Source organism: Hippopotamus amphibius, chromosome 12 (genome assembly GCF_030028045.1).
Source record: "Hippopotamus amphibius kiboko isolate mHipAmp2 chromosome 12, mHipAmp2.hap2, whole genome shotgun sequence".
Lineage (NCBI taxonomy): Eukaryota > Metazoa > Chordata > Mammalia > Artiodactyla > Hippopotamidae > Hippopotamus > Hippopotamus amphibius.
The window spans coordinates 71,826,503-71,853,956 of NC_080197.1; the positions used below are offsets into that span (position 1 = coordinate 71,826,503).

General features: G+C 40.5%; 1 protein-coding gene across 2 annotated transcripts; it reads left to right on the forward strand.

The window, feature by feature from the left end:
- Positions 1 to 171: 171 nt before the first annotated feature.
- Positions 172 to 22,739, forward strand: YBX3 (Y-box binding protein 3). 2 transcript variants are annotated; one of them, XM_057700774.1, is made up of 10 exons: positions 172 to 670; positions 4,487 to 4,550; positions 5,556 to 5,589; positions 7,951 to 8,040; positions 10,060 to 10,182; positions 13,180 to 13,383; positions 17,813 to 17,910; positions 19,727 to 19,898; positions 20,469 to 20,568; positions 22,171 to 22,739. In XM_057700774.1, the coding sequence occupies exons 1-9, from the start codon at positions 421 to 423 to the stop codon at positions 20,532 to 20,534; spliced, it is 1,101 nt and encodes a 366-aa protein (XP_057556757.1). In that variant the 5' UTR covers positions 172 to 420; the 3' UTR covers positions 20,535 to 20,568; positions 22,171 to 22,739. The 2 variants fall into 2 exon arrangements, with proteins under 2 accessions (XP_057556757.1, XP_057556758.1); XM_057700775.1 differs by lacking the exon at positions 13,180 to 13,383 and having other exon boundaries at positions 177 to 670.
- Positions 22,740 to 27,454: the final 4,715 nt, after the last annotated feature.

The window sequence follows — 27,454 nt, forward strand, 5'->3', positions numbered from 1 at the left end:
CTGCCAAGCCCAGACGCACCCTTGCTTTCCTGTTCCCGGCCCCTCGGCCCCCGCGCTCCATCCCGGGCCGCTCGGCGGGTGGAAAGGGCAGCGGGCGCCTTTAAATGCTAATGAAGTCGATGCCCAACTCCGGAGCCAACTCTCCCCACCCTCTTCCCTCCCGGGCCCGCGCGCCGCCTAGAAAAACTTGTGCGGGGCCATTTTTGGGGCAGTAAGATCGAGCGAGGAGCCCAAGAGCGAGCGCGCAGCCCGAGAGCTCGAGCCGCCTCCGCCGCGAGACCCCACCCCGGCCTCCGCCGCCCGCGCCTCGAGATCCGCACCGGCCTCCCGGAGAGCGAGCCCCGGCCGCCGCGACCTCCAGCCGCGCCAACCGCCGACCAACCGCCACCGAGGTGCCCGAGGGAGAGCGGAGGAGGCGGCATGAGCGAGGCGGGCGAGGCCACCAGCACCAGCACCAGCACCACCACCCTCCCGCAGGCTCCGGCGGAGGCGGCCGCCGCGGCCCCCCAGGACCCCGCGCCCAAGAGCCCGGCGGGCGGCGGCGCGCCCCAGGCCCCGGCCCCCGCGCCCGCCGCCCTGGTCGCGGGCAACCCCGGTGGGGACGCGGCCCCCGCGGCCCCCGCCTCTTCGGCCGCCGCGGGCAGTGAAGACGCGGAGAAGAAAGTTCTCGGTGAGTCAGGCCCCGAGAGGATGGGGGCTGCCCCGGGCGGGGCGGGCAGCCGGGTCCGCCGAGCACACGTGGGCAGCCCCGGCCGCCCCTCCCGCCTGGCGGGATCGCCGACAGCGCGGGGTCCCCGGGGACGTCGGGTCCCAGGCGCCGGTGGCCGCCCGCCCGTGCGGCGGGCGCTGCCGGGCGAGCGCGCGGCGCCCTGCGCTCCCGGCCGCCTGAGCGCGTCCCTCCTGGTCCTGGGCCCGCAAATGGGGATCCTAACTGGGGTCCTCTAGGCGGGCACTGTCGCATCCCGTGGCGAAGCATCATCCCTCGGTGCGAGGGGGAAAGGAGCGGCAGTCGGGAGAGAGGCCCCGGGGTTGGGATGGATGTAGATGTAGGGATGGGACAGGCACCCACGTGGGACAGGGACTCTGGAGTCCTCGCTCGGGATCTGGGTGAGGAGAGCATTTCCTTCGGGGAGAGGAAGACTCTCGGAGGAGACGGGGGAGGGAAAGGTGGAAAGGCTTCTTGTTGGGAAGGCTCAGGTGTCTGTCCCTGACGCCCTTCCCACGGGGGCGCGGGAAAGAGGCCATGCTTCTATCGGCCACATGCCGGCAGAGATGTGTTGCAATCCTCTCCGGGAAACTTTGGTCTTGGTCCCGCGTCCTCCTCCCTCTCTGTGCCCGCTGCTGCTGTGAACCACTCAGTGTTTACCAGTCACTCTCTTCTTCCCGGATTGTGGGAAAGCATTTGGTGCAGCAGCTGAAAAAACTTCATCGGAAGTGCGTGTATGACGTTAGTTCACAACAGCGTTATCTTGGGACTTGTAATTTAGGAAGGGAACTCGGAAGTTGAGATGTTCTCGGGAAGGCGGGGCAGAGCATTACAAAGGATGTCTGTGGTAGTTGTTGGTTTTGTCACGTAGTTCAGTATTTCAGCGTTCTCTCCTTAAGTAACGCCCTGTGTGAGGCCTTAAACAGGCTTGCCAGAGGGTGTGTGCTGTACCATCCCCTCTTTTTTAAAACAGGGAGCGTAAGAGATGGTGTAGGATGCTTCCGAGAGATTTTCAGTATTTTGCAGGGGGCATGTTTGATCTCTCTGAGCCTTGCCTGCCCAATTTTCTAGGAAGAAATTTTCTGGGAAGAAAATTGGGGGAATAATGCGAAGAAAGTTTAATACGATTCCATGTTTCCTACCTTGAGAAGCCTGTTTTCATGGTTCCTCCCCTCTCCCTAAATTTTACTCAGTTACTGTCAGACAACCTGCTAAATGTAACAAGAGCAGGTTAAGAGACAAAATAGCCTTCATTTCCCTGGGCTAAAATTTGCTTCAGTCTAGTCAGTGTTGTATTGTGATATTGTTTGCAACAAGTGTTTCTCAGAACACTTACATGCAAAATGTCAGACAACCTTGGCTTATCCAAAGCAGTGTTAGGATATATTCTTAATTTGATTTCTTTTTTTTTTAATTTTTTTAAATTTATTTTTTGATTTCTTTTCGTATAAAGGAAAATTTTGCAGTGTTTCACTTGATCCTTGTACCTTTCTAGATCTGACTAAACTCCTGAATTTTAAACTGAAGCAGATATCTTTAAAGATGAAGGAAACAGATAAGGTTAATTTCCTCAACCACCAACTGCTCTTAAGGCCCTAGCACAGCCCTGGTGATGAGTCTGGAGGTCTTGGATCTTTCCACTGTCACTCCAGCTCTCAAAAGCAAGGGCAGCCTTCTGCATGACATTTCAACACTGTCTCTGTCCAGTGTGTTTTGCCATCTCCTGTCCTTACCCAAGCAAGCACATGGTGCCTAAAATGTGCCAGGCACAGTGCTGACTGCAGTGGAATTCTGGTTTGGGATTCTCGCATTCTAGCTTTCACTAACGGTTCAAAACTTCAGAGCATAGCCACAGGCCAGGGAAAGTAGTTGACCTGACTGAAGGAAAACTTCCATCCTAATGAACATTGTGGAAGCCTGGTAGTCTTCCACCGTCCCCACTTCCCGCTCTGTGTATGTGAAGTGAGCTTATGGTTTTAAAGCAAGAAGAGTGCATGGATGTGTTTGCCTTTTGAAGTCATTGGAAATATTTGTGGAATTAGGAAATTTTCAAAAACTACAGTGGGAGTAAAAATAACCTTCAGCCTGGATTGAAGTTATACTTGAAAAGCACTTTCATCTTTCTTCCTATTAGTGTTGCTTTTCTAATCAAGATTATGCCTTTGACAGTACCTGTAGACATTAACTATGTGAAAATTAATCAAAAAGAGTTCCTAGCTTTATATTTTCCTTACATTTTTCTAGGTCATTAATTTTGGGGCAAGTGAAAGGAGACAAAAAGTGTATCATTTGAAATAATATGATTTAAAAGCATATGATTTATCAAAACCAGTCTTCTGTGTAATTTGGATCTAAAACATAAAATGTTGTTTACCTTTTTGCCCTGCTGCTCTAATTTAAATGGCCTAAAACTGAAGATTTTAATAGTTTAATGTCTTCATTGGAGAGATCTTCCTTACTTGGCATGAGAGCTGGAGATTGCTCAGTAAATGGTGGGCTCAATGACTTTGAAGACAGAGAGAGTTTTTGTTTTCTTTTTACAAAGAGAGCTAAAATACTTTCCCAAGCATATCAATCTAGCAAAGCTCAGGATTAACCCTGCCCACAGCAAAGTAAATCCTAATTACTGTTTTAGTCTTGAATTTAAAAGCTGAATCTTTATTGTTTATCCTTGGAAATTAAAAACTTTGTATCTCAGAGAGATGTAGCATGGATTAATGTTAATTGTTACTTTTATTCTCTAGTCAACTTTTTTCTTTTTTAAAGGTACTCTTGTCACATTTCCTGTTTCACTGTCTCAATAATTGCTTTATGCCTTTCCTGAGTTTAGACATATGCATTTCTATGTCTAAAAAATCATAAATGGCTGAAATAAATATGAATCTAAGAAGTACACGTTCTATGACCATACTATTTGTTTAAATTCCTTCTCTTGAGTACTATTAAAACTTCTGGCATTGTACAGAAATGGTCCTACTCAAGAGGAAAAATAGAGACAATGAGCAAAGTTAAGGGGGGGGGGGCATGATATAAGAAAATGCTCATAAGAATTTGGTTTATAAGAAAAACCAAAATCAATTTGGTTTGATTCCCAACAAATGGAGAGAGCAGGGTAAACAATGAAACAGAATCCCAAATTCATCACTGCTTTGAAAAGGCCTGTTACATCATGTCTCAGGGTGGTAAGTACAGAACTGGGCTGAGCCGACCTCAGTTCTATTATTACTTTCAACTCCTCTGATAGGCCCCCATCTGGCACCCAGACAGGTTTCTTCAGGTCTCTGTAGATTAGCTATTAACAAGGAGCTACTATTTCACTATGTAGAGTTTGCCTGCTATTTCAAAGTGTGAAAGTGATGTGTTAGGTGGTCAGTACTTACCTTGTTCACGTGTCTATAGTCGCTTTCATTGTGACCCTTCTTTTTCACTTGGAACATTTTTCAATTGTAAAGCTTTCAACAGCAAGTTTTTGTTTTGTTTTTCCTTAAGCAGTGTTTCTCAGTTTTAATTATGGCAGAATTGTATAAACTCATGACCCCTCCTTCTCTTAGGACTTTACTGAAAAGTTTCACGAGGAAGAAAGTTTTAGTCTTATGAGTAGTATTTCCCTATGATAGCTTCACTTGCTCTATTTTCTTTTCCCAGTATACTTTGGTGTGAAGCTTTTAATGGTTTCCTCAGGTATGTTGAGGCTTTAAATAATGCTATTAAGACCTTAGTGGTATGAGCTTTATCTCTTTGTAGGTCAGATACTAATTTATCTGCTTAATCCTATTTTAGCCACCAAAGTCCTTGGCACTGTCAAATGGTTCAACGTCAGAAATGGATATGGATTTATAAATCGGTACGTGTATATCGCTACATGTTTTAAATACATGTTCGTGCTGTGGCACCTGCTTTTCCCATACTTTATTAATGGCTTGTGTAAGTTTCCAGATTTCTGAGCCCTGTGAATATTCTCATTTCTAAGCTACTGATCATTAAACAGTAATTAAAATACCTTTCTAAAACATTGATAAGTAACATTTTATACAGTCTAGTCATTAGAAGAAAAAAGCTGGCGATGGGGAGGAAAAATTAGAAATGGGAAGCGCCTTAGGATAATTGAGTTGGTATCCACAATTTCACAGATGGAGAAGTGGAGTCTTAGACTGGTTAAGCAACTTTCCTAAGGTCACACAACTAGTGAGTAATTGAGCTGAATCTGTAACCCAGGTCTGGTCCAAGTCCTGTGTAGAAATCGTAGTGTTTTCTTTAAACCATGGTAACGTCTAACCATATAGGAATGAGAACACAGCTGCAAGCTGTTGGGGGTATTCTGATGTTTTTATATAATACCATCATTTTCTCTATTCCCCCTCCCAGGCCCCCCTTCTTAAAAAAAATTCCACCAATTTCTTCCTTGCATGTTTTGGTGGGTGGTGGTGATGGCAGGGGAGGGTGGGGGGTGGGGATTAGAACAGGGGATGGTGTTTTAGGTTTCAGTGTAAGGAGAGCCTAGTTCACAGCTGTGCCCTGTCCTTTTAACTGTCTTGCTTTGCTTTTGCTGGGAGGGAAATCTAGGGCTCTGGTTACATACCATGTGATTTAGAGAGAGATGAGAGGAAAGGGATGTTTCTGTAGGTTGAGTGTATGCTTGGATCCAAGCAGTGTTGTCATATGGAGGAGTAAGATGGGTATCTTTTGGGTTTAGAAGTTTTTAAGGAGGATTGATTTGAGACATCTGAGTTGAGTTTAGAGGATAAACAAACATTTATGTTGTGTTTTGAGGTTTTAGGATCCAAACTGTTCTTTTAAGTTTTTCCACATACCTAGTCCCTTTAATTGTGAGCTTTGTGTCTCCCAACAGAAATGACACCAAAGAAGATGTATTTGTACATCAGGTAAGAGTGATGATAAATGTGACATTTGCTCTGTGAGGAGTCTGTAATGTGCTATTTTCCCTTTCCCAGAGTGAAGTCCTACACATTACTGTTCTATTTGGAACTCTTTCTGGGACTTTCTTTTGGCAAGAGAACCCAGTTCCACATTTTAGGATTTGCACATAAGCTCTTCTGTCCCATCAATTAACTGTTTTCAGACAGTTTTTATTTTGCAGTCTAATGAAGTAATAATCAGACCACTTTCTAATTTTTAATGCCTTTGAGTCTTTAGCTAAAGCCCTTCTATTTCCACATTAGCAGTCTACGCTCCTGACTTTGGTTCCTGCTAGTGTTCGGCAGGACCCCATCTTGCTTTCGCCTGGGTGGGTATTGGTTAAAGCTCCTCTATCAGAGCAGCTCAGACTTGAAGTAAATAGCACAGCAGAGCAGATGGTTAGGGTGTGTGTATCCAAGACATGAGGAAACTCCCAGCTCCCAGGATAGTCCTCTCTCCTGCTACCATGAGGTGTGCTTAGCACATGTCCAGGTCAAAAAGGCCTGCAGTCCCCTAGATTCAAAGGAAATGTAGAAAATGGGTAAAATATGGAAAACATTGGCGTCTCTGTACAGGAAGCCCAGTCTTTCTTTACATTATTAGCCTAAGATGTTATTCTGTGTCCTGGACTTGCTTGGCAAAATAGGTTAAAAGAAGCATTACATGCGCTTACTCTTCTTTGTATATTTAGTTTGCAGTGAATTGTCTCACATACGTGTGCACTTCTTAGTGTATAACAACAAAGAAGTACAAAGGCATATACCAGTACCAGCATGTTCACCTCCAGGACTCAGTCAAGCATCTGGTTTTCTGTGTTTTTGTTTCCTTCTGTTTAGGACCGTGTGTGGAACAGGGTAGAGTTTGGTGACGGGAGAGTGATATCTAAGAAAAAGCTCTCTGGTTTTGGTTTCTATCAGTTATATTTCAGTTGTTCCTGGGTAATTGGAGTAGATTATTTTGTCCAGACACAATGACTTTTAACGTTTTAACAGACTGAAAGGGCGTTACTTATAATATTTAGAGGTTAATAGACCTTTTGGGGTAAGAATGCTGCCTCTTGGTGGCTGCTGGAGTAAAAGGACCTCACAAGTTTGTGGCCGGCGGCCAGCTTCACTGGCCTGTGAGTGTCTGACCTGATTCCAGCCCCCCGTGAGGCTGGGCCGTGAGTCACCTCACGGGGTTGAGGCTTGCCCAGTTTAACAGGAAAAAGGGAACGAGCTGGCAGGGAGGGGCTGTTTTTGGACTGGCTGAGTGTTCAAACGGCCTGTGCGTCGTATATCCTGTCCTGAACTGCCTTTTCCTTTGTGGGTGAGGTCTCTGCCCTATTGGCTTATTTTTTTTTTCTTCTCCCTCCTACTCAGAGTAAGGGAAGGGCTGGATTACACATGCCTAATCGCTTTATAAAATAAGGTTGACCTAGTTCCATAGAAACTCAGAGCCCCTTTAACTATTTAGAGATACTAGCTAAAGAAATGGGCATTGGTTGCAGGAATTATTCTCTTCCCTCCATTGATTGAAAAAGGCCTATTCATAAGCAGATATTTAGGGACAGATGTTCAATGCAGGATAACATCTTCATTAACCTTTTACAGTGTTCTCAGGGAGCTTGTAGGGATGAGTTGACATATGAATGGTGAGAAAAATTTGAATAAGTATCATACAGTTACAGTACAGGGGTATACATTTCCCCCACCTACCCTCCTTCTCCCCGCCTTCTTCCCCTAGGCTGTATTTTTATAACCTCAGATAAATCAGTTATCAGCCTCGGGTTGGTTTCCTCGTCAGTAAAATGGGAGAAAACTGTCAGCAGTGTTTTGTTCTCAAGGTAATTTCATATATTCCATCAGAAATATTTATCCCCTTGGCATTTTAAAAATTCCTTTCGAAGTTAGCAGTTTCTCTTCTCTATAGAAATCTGTATCCCTGTATTTTTGCGTTTATGTGTGTATATAAGATTTCATGAAGGCATCCCCTCAGCTCCTTCACTGACAGAGATATAGTGAATCTAAGACACTTAATAGTGTGAGGGAACTAATCTATCCAGTGTCATGACTAGGTCATCAGGCTGTAACTGCACATTCTGTTTAACCCACCTACCAAGATGAATTTTGAAGGATAACATGAATCAAGAAAGTAATGTGCAACATAGTTTCCTAGTGTTTTTTGTTTTGTTGTTGCTTTGGAGATCCAGGTTAGTTGGGAGAATAATTTTTAAAAGCAATATTAGATGAACAATTTCTTCAGTAAAGCCAGTAAACTTGAAAGCGATGAAATCTGTGGCCAACTTTGACATATACTTCACTGAGAATTTTCTGTTCTCTTGACAGACTGCCATCAAGAAGAATAACCCACGGAAATATCTGCGCAGTGTAGGAGATGGAGAAACTGTAGAGTTTGATGTGGTTGAAGGAGAGAAGGTGAGAGGAAATTGTGGTTGGGTATCCAGGCCGCTGGCACAGTTTTCTCACATAGTAAATGGTCTCTCAGCCATACTTTGGGTTTTTTGTATGACAGAGAGAAGTGACCTTTAAGTAAAAATATTTCTGATTATTGAATGTCATTATATACATTGTTTGAAGTAGTATAAAAGAACATTTTAATTTGCATTTTAATAAATGACGAACCCTATTTAATCATGGAAGGAAAAGCTAATTTCTCAAGACTTAAAATGACATTTTATTTTGGTACCAAGTATATATTCAAGTGTAATTTAAAATTAAACTGTTTTATAGTATTAAAAATAGATAAAAGTTGCTTTGGGGCCAAAAATATCTTTTTCTAAGAATAAATTTTTTAGGCTGTGATTTGTAAGCACTTATGCACAAATAATACACAGTAAAGAATGTTTTAATCTCAATACAAGAAGATTCAAATTGAATATAATCATTGTATTTTCTCTTTGGCTTGGGTTTTGGAAAGCCAGAGGCATCTTGATAGATTGTATAGCAACTATCTTCAGATGAAGAACAACCCAAGAAGCTAGCTAATGGGTCATCTTTTTTTTCCTTTAAGAAAAAAGGTGAAGCATTTTATTTAACCCCCCTCATCATTCCCCTCTCCCCCCTGCCTGCCAGCCTCGCCATGCAGCATGCAGGCTCTGAGTTCCTCCACCAGGGATCAAACCCATGCCACCTGCAGTGGAAGCACAGAGTCTTAACCACCGGACTGCCAGGGAAGTCCCCTAATGGCTCATCTTGATGTGCATCTACAGATTTTTTTTTTAATGCTGTTATATATTTAATTCCAATATTAGTAGTGTCCTTTATGTTTTGTTTTTAATCAACAGTATATTAGAGGTATCAGTAAAATAATACAGGATAAGAGTAAAAACATGTTAAAGCCATATATGGTACAGCTACCATGGCGGCTAATCGTGGCAGCTGAATTACAAGCTCAGTGAATGACTAGTTCACTCTCAAGTGTGTGCTCTTTTCACATACACACTATTCATTCCATAGTTCATAATCTTAGCAGCTCTCAAATTGTTTTCTGTTTTAAAAGAAAAATACTTTATTCCATCTAATATAGAAATTTAAATGATTTCTTTTACCAGTGTGATCCCCAGGGTATCTTGCAAATCTCTCAGAGTTTCAAATTATCTACCAGCAAATGCTGGCTTGTAATGATCTCTAATGTCCCACCCAACTCTTAAAATTTTGTTTTGCTAGGTTAATCTTCCCTCTGTATATTTTCAGAATTTGAGGTTATACAAACTGATGTAGAGTTGTCTCAACTTTTTAAATTTTTGAAGCATTATTTTATCTGCTTGTCCATATGAGAATCTGAATGCTAAGTCTGTTTCAAGGATAAGAAGCAGGTTTAAAGAGGGACTACATTTGTGGACACTGTGTATGTATGCGGAAGCTAAGTCAAGGACCCTTCATTCCTTCTGCCCCCAAGCTGGGGAAAGCTTCCTTCTCAATAGCTCCATGCTGGACAGAGCCTTGTGAGCCCATGAGTGGATTCTCTTAGTACCTTGCAGAGTAATGTAGGTTTCAGCATTCTCTAGGAAGAGAACATCATCTCGGTTATTTTCCAGTGAGGGATATTCTTCCTGGTCCAGCATTCCTTTGTTATAGTTGCGTTGTATTTCCCAGTTTATATTCCTTAAAGAGAGCTAGAGTGCCCTTGAGTCAAACAAGAAGGCAAAGGTGGTGGAAACAAACTGTATACATTATTTTTTTTAACTTTTTATTTTTTATTGGAGAATATAGTTAACAGTGTGGTGTTAGTTTCAGGTGTCAAGCTGTATACATTTAAATCAGGACATCAAGCACCCTGCTCACCTAATTAAAACGTGGGTGTGTTTTTGAGATCACTGTGGGAATTCCTAGTACGTTCTGCCAGTCTTTAACCCTCTGGCTGGCTGAGGTGGTGCTTTTGTAGTTTGGCTTCTTTTTAACTTCTAGGCCGTCTTTGCTTCTTTGCTTTCTCAGGGTGCAGAAGCAGCCAACGTGACCGGCCCGGATGGCGTTCCCGTGGAAGGGAGCCGCTACGCCGCTGATCGGCGCCGCTACAGACGCGGCTACTACGGCAGACGCCGTGGACCGCCCCGCAATGTACGTTGTCACCCTTCCCAATAAGTGATTGAAATGTGCACATCTAAAATTAAGTGCGTATACGTGGAGCATATGAATACTGTATCTTTCTTCTCCTGGAGATAAAATGAGTTTTTTCTTTTTCTTTTTTTGGAAATTTTTCATGTTCAGAATTTATCCCTAGCCACTGGTCTTATGGGAAACTTGCCATTCAGCAGTTGTATCAGTTTGTATGCACTTGGCTGCAAGTAACAGTCATTTCATTATCTTGCAACAAGAAGGCTTAATGAGGGTGGGCCCTGCCAAGGTTGTCGAAAAGGTTTTCTCTTCATTTGGCTCTTTTATCCGGCCAGAACCGAGTCACATGACGTTCACTGGGAACGGGGACTGGGATTTCTGTAATTGGCTTGCATCTGTTGTCCATTGCTTGGTGCTGGTGCTGTTAACTTCTAAGAAAGTCAGCCTTTGTTTGGCAAGGAGGAATGGGGAACAGCCCAGGAATAAGTGATGAACAGTGCTGGCCAGAGAAATATTAAGTAATTTGCCTCAATTATGTAGTTGTTTTATTTACCATAGCATTTCCCATAACTGCGAAGTAAAGAAGCAATAAGTAATTCTCTGGGTTTTTAGTTCTTTACATTGATACCAATCCAGGTGAGAGGGTTTACAACCAAGTCTGGCTGGAGCTTTCTTAGGTTGCTCAGTTTAAAGTATTCTCAAGGCACCCAGAAAGACTCCCGTCCAATTTGTGGTCATGAGGATCCTATTAGGTGTGAATCATTTTTTGATGTTTCTAGAATTAGTACCTGGGATTGGTACAATGCAGTAAAACTCAAGATGCTTTGTGAGCGTAGGATTGCATATCATCCAAGGAAAACTTCTGAAAAATCTCACCAGAATAAAGTATTTGCGGATTGAGAATGATTCATCTCTACCCTTAGATAGAGTAATGGCTTTCTGCTCGCCTAAATGCTTCCTCTCTTCATTCTGTCATCCTCACACACAGCGCAGATTGATTTTTATCAGATTCCTTATGACATTTTGTTTTTCTGTATTTCTCTTACACATGTTTTCCTTATCCTATTTGATTTTTAATAATAAGCTGTGTAGGGGGTGGTGGAATGAGCTACCATAGCGTTTACAGCATCGTGTTAACTCTTTAACACTCACCAGATTCACGGAGCTCTAGTTGTAATTATTTTAATTTCTAGGTTAATTCAGAAATAAAAGTGGTAGAAAACCTTTAGTGAAAAATTTTCTTTTAAAGACTTTTCTTCTTAGCTGAAAATTCTGAAGTCATGCGTGTGCAAGATGCTTAGAAATAAAATTATCAAGATTCTGAGAGTAAACATAAATGAAGGTTTTCTGTTGTGGTGTCTTTTAAGTCCTGACAGCTTATTGAATATGTTTGACAATGGTGGTGCCATTGTTCTGATTTTGTAAAACTCTTAATGAAAGATTTGGCTGTAGAAAACTCAAGAGATACAGAAAACCTAAAGAGAAAAACAATTTATGCAGTCTCACACTATTTTGGTGAACATTTTCTATGCTGATATTTTTTTACACAATTGGGGATTATATCTGATACAGGTTTTATAAAGCATAGAATGGCTTGGTTTTTCTCAAATTAGACTAGTTTAGGCTATAGTTTAAGCTTTTCCTCTTTGGGAATTTAGTTGCCCATGTGGGCTTGGTTCTGGAGGGTTCTAAATTTTAAATATCCTCAACCCCAACATCAGTCATTTTATTTTGTTCATTTTAAATTTGTTCATTTCTTAAAACTATAGCTACTTCCCTAAGACTACCTTTGACATTGCAATCCCCCCTTTAAAGTAGGACTTGAAATAAAAAATTCTTCGAGGGATGTTTAGCTGTTTACTTATATATATATATATATATATATATATATATATATATATATATATAAAATATTAGTATGTGATAGGGTAATTTAAATACAGGAAAAAATACAGAGTCAGTAATTCCCTTTGTTAACAAGGTTTATTCAGAAACTGTATTTATTACTACTATCTATTAAAATTCAATTAAAACTTTATTTATAAACATATAAAGAGAATCATGGCATAAGTCAGTGGTTCTCAAACCTTTTGGTTTTAGGACCCATTTATATGCTTAAATATGGGATCCCAGAGTTTTTGTTTATGTGTGTTTATATCTTAATATTTATTGTATAAGAAAATGAAGCAGAAATTTAAAAGCTTTATTTAAAATGAACTCATTACTTGTAAATATAAATAACTTTATATGAAAACTATATTTTTTAATTGAGTAAGAAGAGTGGTGTTGCTTTATGTTTTTGCAAATCTCTGATGCCTGGTTTAATAAAAGACAGTTGGATTCTCACAGCTACTTCTGCATTGGGGCTGCTGAGAGACCACATGTCACTGTAGCTTCTGGGAGACCCCCCCCCCCCCCCCCCCGCCACCCCCAACTCATGAGAGATTGAGAGGGGAAAAGACAGATAGCATCTTAACAGCATTATGAGAATAGTTTGACCTTGATAACCCCCTGGGAAGGGTTTCAGAGACCCCATCCACACTTTGAGAACTTCTCCAGGAAGCAGATCACTTAGGATCAACCCGTTGATAACACCACAAAATATATTTTTCTTGACTCTGCCCCCGGGGATGGCCAATATTGGGGGAGACACATTTGGTGGAGCTAAATATTCTAAACTTGTGGATGTTTCTGCGGTGGTTGGCCAACTGAAATTCACCATTTCTAACTAGACGTGAACTAAATTCCCTAGAGATTGATTGCACTTGCTTTTCTGCTTCTTGGTATTTTATCTGTGCAGATCTCCTTTAATCTTAATGTAGTTTATCCCAGGTAATCACCTGATCATCTGGGTTAAATGCATTTTTGTTGGTATAATAGAAGGGATTGTTCCTTTGGGGGAGATAATTTTTTCCTTTGTTATTATTCATCCTAAATGGTATTCTTTGGTTCTTCTCTTGCTGAAACTTCTTCTGAATCTCTGTTTCTTTGCTTCGCTAGTACGCTGGGGAGGAGGAGGAGGAAGGGAGCGGCAGCAGTGAAGGATTTGACCCCCCTGCCACTGATGGGCAGTTCTCTGGGGCCCGGAGTCAGCTGCGCCGCCCCCAGTACCGCCCTCAGTACCGGCGGCGCTTCCCGCCTTACCACGTGGGACAGACCTTTGATCGCCGTTCCCGGGTCTTTCCCCATTCCAACAGAATGCAGGTAAACTTGCACCTGGGACTTCTCTTCAGCAGTCCTCACCCCTCCGTCCTTCCTCTGCCTCCTCTTCTTCCTCCTCCTCCAACACCAGCGGCCAGAAATCAAACCTTGCTTTTGGCTTCCTGATGCTACCAAAGCAGACTAGGCTGCTTTCTCAGAGCAGTCATTCTAGTCACATTTCTAAAAGCATGACCACATGAGCCTTGCCTATAACTGGGGACCCTGGTAGACAGGGCACAGTTTCTAGTTTGTGGAAGAATAAAAGACATAGAGACAGGTAGTACACGTAAGAGCTGAACTCTGAAGTCAGGCAGGCCTGGATTTGAATCTTGTCTCTGCTACTCACTATCTATGAGCTTTTGAGATAATTTGTCCATCCGTTAAATGGGAATAATTGCCTCCACCGTGGGGTTGTCATGATTAAACCAAAGCTAGAGACCTCAGTGTGATGCCTCAGGATGGAGAATGTCTATAAAGTCCTTAATTTAGATGAAATGATGTTGATTATTAAGAAAACCTAACACAGAGTGGAGATTGTTGATTCGACATTGGTTCTCCTTTTTACCGCACAATATTGATACAGCTATTAGGAATTTGACCTGTAATTAATAAGCCTTTTAATAACTTTGCAGTTCCCAGGAAACTTGAAAATCTTGGGATAGGATGTCGTTTTTGTTACTACCAGCTACAACTTCTTCCTCTTAGTGTCCTCGGGTTTTGTTTTTCTACTGAGTGTTTTGACTGAACATTATGTCCAGTCTGTTCTTTGCTGCCCTTTTCCTATCCTATCATGCATGACTGTGTTCTTTCTACATTGCTTCTTGTTTTTTTTTCCCTTCTACTCTTTTACAGCTGTCCCTGACAAATGTGCTAAAAATAACAAGTAGCCTTACATATATGGAGAGATTGGGTACATGAGACATAGTAGGTTTCTTTAGGGCCTCTAGGAAATGAGGACAGGAAGAGTCAGGGAGATTGTAATACACATTTATTTTTAGGGCGTTAGTAGTACCTTCCTGAAATAATCCTTCTTAGTATTTAGCGTATACATGTGTATCATATTTTTTTTTGAGAATATGATGATTATTTCCTAGATTGTTTGAAATAAAGCATATTTCACCTTAGGAATAGGAGGTTCAGAGCGAAGGGATTCTTTAGTGCCATGCTGAAAACTAATTTTGAAAATGTGTGCATACTCTGGTAACTGCATTCAGTTGTCTTAACTTGGGTTGAAACTGCTACCCATTTAATAGCTAAAATAAAAGGTTCAACAGTTGTCCCTTAGAATCCTTCTAATACATACCACATTGAATGTCCAGTGACAGAAGTCGGCTTAAGCTAACCAACAGCACCAAAGGAAAATTCCTAAAACTTTCTCCTATGTAGCTAGGCTACTTCCAGGTTGTCCGTGTAATGGCTTAAAACTATAGAGAGATTGCTGAGATGGTAAAGATTGTTGAGGTCAAATAGAAAAGTCTTTGCCAACATTTTCTACTACTGTGTATACAAAACTGTGAAATTTATTGGACACAACAGGAAAAAAATGAAAATATGTAGGTATTTCCCTTGTGTACTGAGGGACGTAATATAGCATGATATATCAGTGTCCAAATGACTTCTTTTTTTTAAAGATAATAATTCTAGCTATTTGAAAAATAAGTTGAATTGGTTACTGAGCTAAAATCAGTATTTGTAGTCTGTGAGAAGAGAATTATATGACAGAGGAAAAGGAGCAACATTGTTTGGCATCCACCAAGGGACAGATGTCTGAAATCAGCTCTTAGTTTTCCCTACAGCTTTATGGAGTTGGCAGTGGTGTCCAGATTTTTGTTGTTGTTACAAATAAAGGGATTTGAGTAGTTTAAAAAATTAGCAACTTTTATCTAAGGTTACATGGGCAATAAGAGGTAGAACTTGATTTAAACTCAATCTGTCTGTCCAGTTTCTTCCCATTCTATCATTCCAGTAAATGCTCATCCTTTACACATGTTCATTGCTGTTGCTGTGTGTGTGTGTGTGAGAATCAAAGTTCCTGAAGAAGAAGCAGCTTGTTCAGAGAAGTAAGGGAGGCTCATGTGGTTGGGATGGTATGAGTGAAGAGAGGGGTGAGAGGTGAGATTAAGGTGATATTTTAGAGCGGATCAAGCATGCTGGGTGGACCAAGGTGAGAACTATTGACCCACCCTAAATGTGATGAAAAACCAGCTAAGGGATCTAAATAGGGAAGCAATGTATTTGAGAAATCATTCTACAGTTTAAGGAGGCTAGACCACGGGAGGCAGCTGCAGATGCAGGGAAACCAGCTACCATACTTTCCCTGTGGAGAGGCGATCAGGGCATGGCTTAGAGTGCTAGCAGTGGAGGTGTGATGAGTGGTCAGATTTAGGAAATGTTTTCAACATAGAAGTGACAGCATTTAATGATGGAATGATTGCATGGTGTGAGGAGTAAAGGATACCTTTGTGAAGAAAGACCAGGTTTGGGCAGAGAGACAGAAGTCACTTGGAGATCTTCTTTCGGGCAGATCAAATATGCCATACATATACACACATTTACATATGTGTAACTTATAGTGTGTGTATGTGTATGTGCATATATATTTGTGTGTGTGTGTCTTCCTTATTTCTACCTACTAAAATGGCCTGAAATCAATGACACATTAATAGCATTGAGCATGCCTGGCCCCCGATTTTTCATTTATAAATACCGTTCTCCAATAAAAAGAAGCCCCTTTGGAGAAATGGCTGATTTCGGAGCCAAGCCAGAGAAAGTACAATATGACCCTGGAACATCTTGTTGTTCCAGAAAGCAAGGAAGTGCTCAAAGAATGCTGGAGACACGTCCAAAGGACATGAGCCAGCTGGAAAGGGTTCCCATTGGCCAGTAATGATAGTAACAGATTATCACTCATTGAATAGAATAGAAAACCATGGGTCTTTACAGATATAAACAAATAAATATATTGAATTTGATGAGGAATGAAATATTTACAGACTTTGAAAGTACTTCACAATATCCTTATAAATTACAAAGGGGGAAATAGTAAAGTTACCGTGGAGAAGCCCTACTACTTCTCAAAGTGAGTCGTGTCAGTGACGGTATGAATTGAAACCATACACCGGCTAACAGGATTCAGTGAGAAGAATTCAGTGCCGCTTTTGTGACTTCCAAAGATCCATAAACTAAGTCATGAGAAGACACCAAACAACCCCAGTTGAAGGATATTTTACAAAATAACTGGCTTCTCACTGTTAAAAGTGTCAAGGTCATGAAAGCCAAGTAAAAATTGAAGAACTGTTCCAGATAAAGAGATAACTAGATTCAAGGCATGGTTCCAAATGAGTCTCTTTACTGTAAAGGACATTATTGGGACAACTGGCAAAACTTGAATGGAGTCTGAGGCTTAGAGTCTGTACTTCCAACTGTCCTGTAAGTTTGTGATTATTTAAAGACAAAAATGTCAAAGGATGGGTGCTATTTCAGCATGTTTATATGCCTGGATGGAAATGATGGAGGAGAGAAGGGGGGATTGAGAGTTCAAGTGCCCTCGTAGGCCAGAGAGAACAGCTGGCTTTGGCTGTGAGCGCGGACCACTTAACCAGTGTAATGAGAAAAGAAAAGGCAAAAGCAGGTAGGTTGGCAGATTTGATGGTGAAAGAATGTGGAGATTCTGCTCTGATTGCTTTTCTTTTTTTAGTGAAATATGGAGAAGGAAGGGATATTACTCTTGAGGGAAAAAAAAAGAAGATTGAGATGTGGCTGTGTTATAAAGAAATTCGCAGATTGTTGTTGGGTTTTTTTGTTTGTTAGTTTTTAGCTCTTCCTTCCCCTGGAAGTTCTGCATAAGTTAATTTTATTCCCCCAGCTTAAAATAAATTTCTCAAGGATATTTGATTTTATTTTTTAATGTTATATTTTACTAAATAATGCAAACAGATAAAAGGAAAAAATTGTGAAAGGAAGAAATCAGAGGTGAAGGTGTGGTTAAGAGGTCTGTGGAGGAATCTTTGAATGTAGAAATAATTATCTTATTGAAGAGATACCCAGTCTGTAGAATGAGTGGGTCTGAGTTTGAAAAGATTGAAAAGATTCTCATTCCTCCAATGTAGTATATCATTCCACTTCCCTTTAGGATAGAGGTTTTCTTTCAAGAGATGAATGGAACACTTCAAAATGTGTAATATTGTAGAATAAAATTAGGTGCACTGGGATGAGGCAAAAGACTGTCTAGTGAGAATGCATTTTTCTTTCTTTCCTATCATTCACACAGATCTAATCAGTACAAAGTTCGCTGTTAGAATTGAGAGTTCCCAGATTTGTAATAAAGGCTTTTATTTTTTCCTTAAAAAAAAATTCCGAATGCAGCCATGTGCTGTGTCTTTCATATTCTGTAGCTTGACACTCATCTTCAGCTCTCCTTGCCTCCTTCTAGGCGGGTGAGATTGGAGAGATGAAAGATGGAGTCCCAGAGGGAGCACAACTTCAGGGACCCGTTCATCGAAATCCGACTTACCGCGCAAGGTACCGCAGGTCGGTAATGTTTTCTACTGACTAATGACTGATCGAAGAACTTGTGAGTGACAGTAGGATGGATGGGGATGTTGCGGGTCTGTTTTGTGGGTTTATTATGTAATGAGAAGATGGGACTGCTTTGACCACGTGTCCAAGTTTTGGGGTGGGGGGAGCTCTGCAAAATGTGTTTCCATATGGCTGTGTGGCATTTGCCTCCACTGAACAATGAGAACTTTTAGTTATCCCTGTACCAAAGCATTATTTGTTCTTTATAACTTTCACACGATATAAATTAATACTTAATTTTTATTATATTTAATGAGATAAACAGAAAATAATTGATGGGTTATTCAGTGGTAATGCTACAAATGGAGGAAGAATTGGCTGCCAGTGAGTATTTGGGTTACTGAATAATCTGATAACTGAGGAGGTCTAATGCAGGGGTTAAATCAGGCTACAGGTCAAATTGTGTTTAAATTCCCAGTCTACGATTAGTAAGTAGCCGCTATGCAGCTGTAGCTCCTTTGGCAAGTTTCGAGACTTCTCTTAGACTTAGTCACCAGGCTTATAAAATGGACAATGAGGAATGTTCCACAGCGGTCAGTAGGGTTAGATGTAATTAGGCATCTGAGATAATCCGTATGATGCCTGGTATAGTAAGCCCTCAATAAGCTGATTGATTATTATCACTACCAATGATGTTAAGATTAGTGAAGGAGTGTTATTTTATTTCTGCTTTATCCTTTGTGAAGACAAGACCGAATTGGGTGAGATTCCCCAAGATTCTTTGTAAGCTTTTTATATTATAAGCCTTCCTGTCCTTTACCCTATCCTTGAGGAGCTTCATTCCTGAGTGACATTCATACCACCTTAAAGTTTGGCAATATGGGTTTATTGAGAGGAGAGTTAGGTATATTATTTGGGAAGGATTCGTACCTCTCCACATCCTTTTTTCTCACAAGTTTCAGGTTTAGACATAGTCATTCTAATGATTCATTACTAAGGACTTTGGAAACAACAGAGTCTTCACAGAAATGTCTTAAGGAAAACAGAAAAAAGACAGTAGTGTATGTGAATCCCAGCTCTGTCAGTCTCTAGCTGTGTGATCTTGGGAAAGTTACATTTGACCTTTTTTGACCTGTAGAAGCAGCAATCCTCTATGGTTCAACCAAATACTTACCCTCTCTAAACCTCCTGGTTTTCTCACTGTAAATCTTAACCTCACAGAATTAGCCCTGAAATTAAATTAGATAATTAACATGAAAACACACCAGCACAGGCTTCGGCACACAGTGAGCGATGTTAGTTTTCTTCCCACGTCAAATCCCCTTAGTCTCCACTGCACGCTGTCTGTGGAGGGCAGGTACCGGAGCACTTTTCTTTTTTAATTTTTCCATCTTCAGTGCCTATCAAAGTGCCTGCTAGGACCATAGTGTATGTTCAGTGTATGTTTGTTCACTGCAAATATGTGTTCAGGTGAAGGCGGAAAATGACAGAAAACTTTCACCACACCTTTGTTCCCTTTGCCACTTTAACCTGTGCTTCATTCTAGCATTGTCTTGATCCTTTGACTTTTTAATCTGTAAAAATAAAACCTGGGAATTCCCTGGTGGTCCAGGGGTTAGGACTCCGAGCTCTCACTGCTGAGGGCCGGGGTTCAGTCCTTGGTTAGAGAACTAAGATTGTGCTGCACAAGCTGTACAGCACAGCCAAAAATAATAAATACATATATACATACATATATAAATACATAAATACATAAATAAATCCTGATGTCCTTGAGGGCCCTGTCCCCTTGCATTTATTCTCTTGTCCCCTGTGTTCTCTGCTCTAGGGGCCCTCCTCGCCCACGACCTGCCCCAGCCGTTGGAGAGGCTGAAGATAAAGAGAATCAACAAGCAGCCAATGGTCCAAACCCGCCGCCTGCTCGCCGTGGATACCGGCGCCCCTATAACTATCGGCGTCGCCCCCGTCCTCCTAATGCTCCTGCACAAGATGGCAAAGAGGTGCGTCCACCAGCCAGAGGGGATGCTGCCAGGTCATCCTTAATCACATCAAGCCTTAGTATTCCCTTCTAAGAGTGGTTTTATCATCTGAAAACTGAGACTTGAAATATGTATAATATATGTCATATATATTTTTGTGTATAACATTATTCATCTATGTGTGTGTGTGTGTGTATCTATGTATAGAGAGAGAAAGAGAGGATGCCCTGCACATATCACAAACCAAATATTTGAATTCAACCAGTTAACCTTCTAGCTGCAGCGTTTAGAGCTCTCCATACAGAAGACAGCATTTATAGAGAGGAATCTGTCTCTCAGCACGTATTGAAAGCAACTGTGTATTTTTTATGGCTTTTTGCTGTGGAGAGTGGTGCTGTTTAGTTGCCATTTGGAGGCTATTCTTCTCTGGTTCTAATTTTTGACTCATACTCTAAGAGCTCTGTTAATATTTTGCACAGTGATACCTTCACAGGCAGAAAGATCCTGACTTGTGAGACCTTTCAGTCTTGAACTTTCCATTGCCATGTGAATCAGTTCGTTTCTGCTTTGTGGTTTTGTTGTGTGTTTCAGACCAAGGCAGGTGAAGCACCATCTGAGAACCCTGCTCCAGCCCCCGAGCAGAGCAGTGCCGAGTAACACCCGGCTCCCCAGGCACCTTCACCATCAGCAGGTAGGAGCTTGGGCGGCCCGTGTGGGAGCTGATGTTCTCTTTCCACAGTGCTGATTTCTCAGCGGTAGCACAGTCTAAACTAGTTCTGCAGTTCATCTGGGCCAACCTCTTATCTCCATCAGGATTCTGGGGAAAGAGCAGTGTTGGTGGTGAAATATCTCTGAGGCTTATCTCACTTTGCTAAGCGTTGGAGATGCAAACATGCAGACAGAATTAATGAGTCAAATTCATTTTTCTAGATAATTGTTAGCACCACTTCAGAAAACTTTTGAAAGTTTTACTTTTGTGACACCTAGTGGCCAGTTTGATAATTTTAAAGTGCCTGACAAGGCCTCACTTTAATAACAGAGGACTGTGATCTGTAGAATAAACAAGAATGTTTTTTTTTCTTCCCTTTTCCCTTTGATAACCAATATTATTTATTTCGAGGCAGAACCTGTAGTGCGTGAGAGCCCCTGGGTTTGTGTATCCAGTGCAGGAGCTACTCCTTATTTGCTGAAATGATCTTGAGCAGTTGATTAATCCTCTGCAGCGGTACTGTCTGCTGCTAGCAACATGAGGATACTGGCTAGATTCCCTGCTAGGGTTGTTGCAAAGACTTAGTGAGATAATGGAGAATAATGTCTCCGTAAAAGTTAGCTTGTTTTTCTTCATTGTTGCTTCCTGCTTTTTTCTGTCTTCTTGTTAAAGATCTTGGAAATTGTATTTACATAGGTAGAAATACATTAGAAAAACTGACTCAGCGAGTCTTTATAAGCCATAGTTGGTTTCATTCTGAGGTTTTCATCTAATAAGTCCTGAAAATTTTAGTTTTTAATATTTCTTGATTGTTGTCCTTTTCATTAAATAAGGAATTAGCTTTTAGTTAAAAGGTCCTAAAGCTCATAGTAGCAGTGTTATTTTTGCAAAAATTGTTCAGATTTCATAAAGTTTTGTGATCATTTTAAGTTTCTACTTTTTAAATACCATCTCTTTTATATGCAGAGGTTTGGGATTTAATTAGCCTTTCACTAAGTAGACAATTGCTATGCTGAGAATATTCTGTTTTATCTCTGGCTAGCTTGGGCAGTTTATCATAGAAATAAATTCCATATTCAAACTTCCTTGCATTAACTGACAGAATTATGTATTAATCATTTGGCCATAACCTTTTACTTAGTAACATTATTTGTAGGTATTGTTCCTAAGGAAATAATCCAAAATATAGGAAAAAAAATAGTTCTACTATTTACAATCTAGTATTGAAGAAGTGGTTAATTATTGTAGTATAGCCATATTAGGAGATATTGTATAGTCACTAAAATGATTATGAAGAATTATCAGTGTTATAGCATCATTTATTTGAAAAGGCTTCATGATGATAATTTTCTTTTTTATAATTTTACAGGATTTTTTGCTATTATCTACTGACCTGGTGTATAAAAATGTTTTATTAAAAATTTTCTATTAAATTAATGTCTTGTTATACAAATTTATAAAAGATCCATGTGTAAGATTTTGTTTAGAGCTTTTGAAAATTGTTTTTTTGAACTGCATAAAAAACAGATAATTTTTGCCTTTTATTCTTTAACTCTTCATGAATTTGATTTGAATTTTTTCCAGGTGACCTAAAGAATTAATGACCATTCAAAAAATAAAAGCAAAAAGCAGGCCACGACCTTACCAACACCAAAGAAACGTCCAAGCAATAAAGTGGAAGACTAATAACCAAGATGTGGACATTAGAATGTTTACGACTGTTCTTTACAAAACAAACAGCTACATAAGGAAAGCATCAGCCAATTTTTCCAGCAGCTGAGATCCTGAGAATGCCGGCACAGAACAAGAGAGCAGCCTCCCCAGTTTCAGCAGCCACTAGGGTTCTATTTTTTTCCTGGTTTTTACTGTTTTGGTAATATGAATTGAAAGAAGAAATATTAATACCGTATGGGGAGACCCCCCAACCAAAGAAATCTGAAATATATAGTAAATGCTTTTTTTTTTTTTCTTTTTTGTTCATTTTGGATGCTGGTGCTAAACTTCCAAGTGTCATGATTTAAAAAGAAATTTTATGCCCTTATTTATTTCTAGGATGAGGGGAGGATAACGTTTTGCTTTCTTATGCGACTCTCTTTGAAAATGTGCAGTATAAAAATTCCTCAAAAATAAAATTTTTACCCTTGAAAGGAAAAGATGTATAACCGAAGTATGTTTTCCTATCTCAGCATATGTTTTGTCTTTTTTCCTCTCTTCGTTCACTGAATAGTAAGCTCAAAGCCAGATGTACAAGTGGACTGGTGCTGTTTAATAAATGTAGGCATGTGAGCTGAGAACATAGGAAATGGGGTTACCCTTGGAATGAACAAATTCACATCTGGGTTCAGCCGTACGCACGCTTGGCTTGGTGCTCCTAGCTCTTGACTGATCTTGGTTAAGATGGTTGATGACATTTAGGTTAACAGCTTCCTTTCGATTAATGAAGGGGTTAGTAGTTCTAACATTCCTGAACTTCTAACCGCAGAGGTTTTCAACACTAACTGCTGTGCTGTACCTGTATATGTGTGTCTTTCAGAAGAGAGGAAGGGGGCCTCTTGGCAACCGCACCACAAATTTCTTCCCCCAGGGAGTAGGTGGTGCCCCCGAGCTGAAAAACACTACAGTGTATGTCAATTCTGTGTAGTTACTTCTCAGATCCACTGCGCCTTTCAAATTATTTATTCCTTAAATCAAATACATACTGAGTCCAGGCTTGTGCCAAGCACTAAATAGTGGCACAAACCAACAAAAGCCCTAGTCCCTCCGAGTGAATAGAGAGTCAGTCAATATGTAAAGAAATGTAAAATTTAATATCAGATGGCAATATATGTTATAAAGAAAAATAAAACGTGGTAAAGGGATAGAGACTGGCATACTTATGGGAGGTACGTTTATTTCAAGGGGGGAGGTTTTTCGTATACAATAAGAGGTTATGTAAATGGAGTCCTGTGGTGAGAGATGGATAACTCTTGAATATCTGAAGAGAAGAACATTCCAGGCAGAGGGAGCAGGTGCAAAGACTAAGCAGGGAGTACACTTGGCCTGTTGAGAAATGGCAAGCTGGAGAAAGTGGGTTGTTTGAGAACCTTGTATTGCTTTGCAAGTTTAAAAAAATTAAAATTGGTAATATGCGCAAGGTAAAAATGTTCAAAGGCATAAAGTATTTTATGACATAAATCTCCCATATGAGTCCTGGTTCCCTCAAGGCAACCAGTTAGCATGTTTTAAAAAAATATATCTATTTCACATGTTTTTTGTGCACAAGTTATGTATGTGTATGTGTGTGTTTGATCAGCTAATGCAAATTCAGGGAGACAGAGGGGTATTAATTGTCCCTAACAGCTTAAACATCTGTTTTTAAAATTCTGTGGGTAAGTTTATTATACTATTCAGCCAGTTGCTCTCTTTTCTAACTTCCCCCTTTGTCCCTGCTTATTTTAAAGCAATTCTATTATGGAGTATTTCAAACATACTTTTTAAAATGTTTTTTAAAAAATCTACCATATACATTTGGGCCCTGAGATTTTTTTCCACTAATATCTTTCCTCTTGTTCCATCATCAGTGTATGTAGGGTCCTCTTCTCCTTTGTGCTGGCTCCATAACTTTCCATTACATAGCTCTCCATACCTTTGTCAGTCTTCTATTGTTGGGTATCGAAGGTTTTTAAAAATTGCAGTTGTAAACACTTTGTCATTCCAACACCCTTACCTCTAAATACCATCCATCAGGGTTATAGCTATTCTATTTCTAGAGAAGAAAATTTAATAATGAATGCAAAGATTTGGGGAAAAAAGTCTTAACTTTGATAGTGTGTGTAACTATATCTCTAAAACACACCGGTCTGGGGGTACGGAAGAAAATACAAATTGGATGTGATATGAGGATGGGCCTGAAATAAGTTCTGTTACAGCACAAAATCAGGGATTTGAATTTCTTTACCAAGAGACACATGGTCCCTGGGTGGGAGCACAGCTAGAGATTAACTGTTGTACCATGGTTACACATTAGCTGTGATTGGTATTAATTTGAAGCTCCGGAGTTCTGCATATTTGAAACAGCACCTATTGGGAAAGTAGCCCTACACAAGTCAAAATGATCAAGTGCCTGCTATGTGCAGAGTGATGCTGGGTGTTTTCACATCATAAATATATCAACTGCAACAGCATTAATGGGATTCCTGTGTTTATTGCACAGATGCAATTTTCGAAAGTACTTTTGCCCTTAGTGGATTAAAGACGTGTTTATAAAGACTAATACTTTGAGGGACTTCCCTCGTGGCACAGTGGTTAAGAATCCACTTGCCAATGCAGGGGACATGAGTTCGAGCCTTGGTCTGGGAAGATCCCACATGCCATGGAGCAACTAAGCCCATGCGCCACAACTACTGAGCCTGTGCTCTAGAGCCCACGAGCCACAACAGTTGAGCCCTTGCACCGCAACTACTGAAGCCCACACACTCTAGAGCCTGTGCTCTGCAACCAGAGAAGCCACTGCAATGAGAAGCCCAAGCACTGCAACGAGGAGTAGCCCCTGCTCGCCACAACTAGAGAAAGACCTCATGCAGCAACAAAGACCCAACGCAGCCAAAAATAAATATATTTATTTATTAAAAAAAAAGACTAATACTTTGAGACTTTGAAGTAATAAAATTCTTTGAATCTTAGAACTGACACATTAAATCCAAGAGCTAGTACTTGGTTTCAGTTGAAAAGAGGAAAAAAAATCTCTTCACTTTAGAGGAATAATTTTATATATTGTGGCATGAATGCCTTGTTTAATAGGAAAAGTCTAGAAAGGAAGCAGGTGCTGATTGTCAGTGGCAGTGGTAAAGACTTCATCAGCTTTGTGATTTTCTCAGGGCGAAAGCATTTCATTTTGACTGATCAACTAGCTCCAGAACCATCCAGATTTTCAGAATGGGGATGGGAAGCTAATGGAATTGAAACCCACAGTGTTTCGATGTAATCTTTCCCTCTGCCCCTGTAGTTTGGGCAGTATTCCTTTAAGAAGGTATAGAGTGGAAGCCTGTGAGATGAGAAACCGCTACTTTGTTACTACTTTAGTATTGTTTCACACACTGATCTTCTCACTGTTAAATTCATGAAGGATTTCGCATGTGGAGTTCCGGGTGACTCCTGTACCTAGTGCACAACTGGCAAAAAAATCCCTCTCATCAATTGATAACAGAATTTACCAAGCAATAAAAACCTTGGGAATTGCATGTGTGTGCATGTATTTTATTTGAGATTCCTAAACTATTTTCCAAAATGGTTGTTAGGAGCTGAATTGTGCTCCTTCCAAATTCTAACTCCCAATGCTTCAGAATATAACCATATGTGGAGATAGGTTAATGAGGCCATTAGGGTGGGGCCCAATTCAATAGGATTGGTTTTTTTTTTTAAGACCAGGAAGAGACAAAAGGGGCTTGCTTGTACAGAAGGATGACCATGTGAAGGGGAAGGAAAGAGGGCAGCTATCTGCAAGCTGAGATGCTTCAGGAGAAACCAAACCTGCCAGCACTTTGATCTTGGACTTCCAGCTCCAGGAATGTGTTCTCACACAATAAATTGTTGTTTAAACCATCCAGTCTGTGGTGTTTTGTTGTGGCAGCCCTAGTGAACGAATACAGTGGCTGTATCATTTTACATTCACAGCAGTGATGTATGAGAATTCCAAGTTTCATTCTTAGCTGCATTTGGAAATGTCCCTTAAAATTTTAGCTTTTCTCTAACTAATGTGTGTGGTGATTTTTATTGTGGTTTTAATTTGCATTTCCCTAATGGCTAATAACGTTGAATATATTTTCATGGGCTCATTTGTTGTGTGTATGTTCTCTCTGGTGAAATGTCTATTCATGTCTTAAAAAATTTTTTTTTTACTTTGAAGCTGGCTGTGAGTGGCTCAGTCTTTGGGCTCAGCCAATCTTTTCAGCCTCTGGATCTAGAAGGGACCGTTGGAGGAACAGACCCTGGTTCTTGCTTTTCCTGGTGTCTGGGCAGAGCAAGGCCTGTGCTCTTGAAGTATTGACCTTGTGGGAACACCCTGAATTTGAAGTGCTGGGAAGATTTTTAAGCGCCAGGGATAGATATTTTCTAAATTTTAATATTTGTAAATAAAGTCTATTTTTCTCCCTTGGTGATGGGGGGGGGTTGACTTAAAAAAACAACAACTGTTCTTTATGTAATTTAAGTATGAGTCTTTTGTCAAATATGTGGTCTGTAAATATTTTTCTTCCAGTTAGGGACTTGTCTTTTCACCCTTTTAACAGTGTCTTTTGTTGGAGCAGAAGTTTTTAATTTTGATAAAGTCCAATTTGTTGATTATTTTTCCTCTATGGATTGTGCTTTTAGTGTCATGTCTAAGAACCTTTCACTTACCCTAGGTCTTGAAGATTTTCTTCTGTGTTTTCCTCTGAGATAATTTTTGTATAAGATGTGAGGTATAGGTTGAGGTTCATTTTTTTTTTTTTTGTCTATGAATATCCAATTATCTGAGCACCATTTCTTGAAAAGACTATCCTTCCTTGGCTGCACTGCTAATGCCTTTGCCAAAATCCAGTTGGCCCTACTCATGTGGGTCTATTTATGGGATCTCTGTTCTGTTCCATTGGTCTAGCTTGTCTATCTCTCTGCCAATAACACATTGTCTTGATTAATGTCAATCTTAAAATCAGGTAGCGTGATTCCTCTCACTTTATTTTTTTTCAAAATTATTCTAGCTATTCAAGTTCTTTTACCTTTCAATGTCCATTTTGGAATAAGCTTGTCTATTTCTACAAAAATATTTTGATAGGAAACATGTTAAACCCATAGGTCAATTTGTAGAGAATTGACATTGAGTTTTCTAAGCCATGAACATGTTATATCTCTC

What these genes read in the sequence shown, in the direction of transcription:
- YBX3 (XM_057700774.1), top strand. Translation starts at nt 421, where the DNA reads ATGAGCGAGGCGGGCGAGGCCACCAGCACCAGCACCAGCACCACCACC. An exon ending in AAGATGTATTTGTACATCAG is followed by an intron (nt 5,590 to 7,950) that starts GTAAGAGTGATG and finishes TTCTCTTGACAG; the next exon opens with ACTGCCATCAAGAAGAATAA. An exon ending in ATGTGGTTGAAGGAGAGAAG is followed by an intron (nt 8,041 to 10,059) that starts GTGAGAGGAAAT and finishes TTGCTTTCTCAG; the next exon opens with GGTGCAGAAGCAGCCAACGT.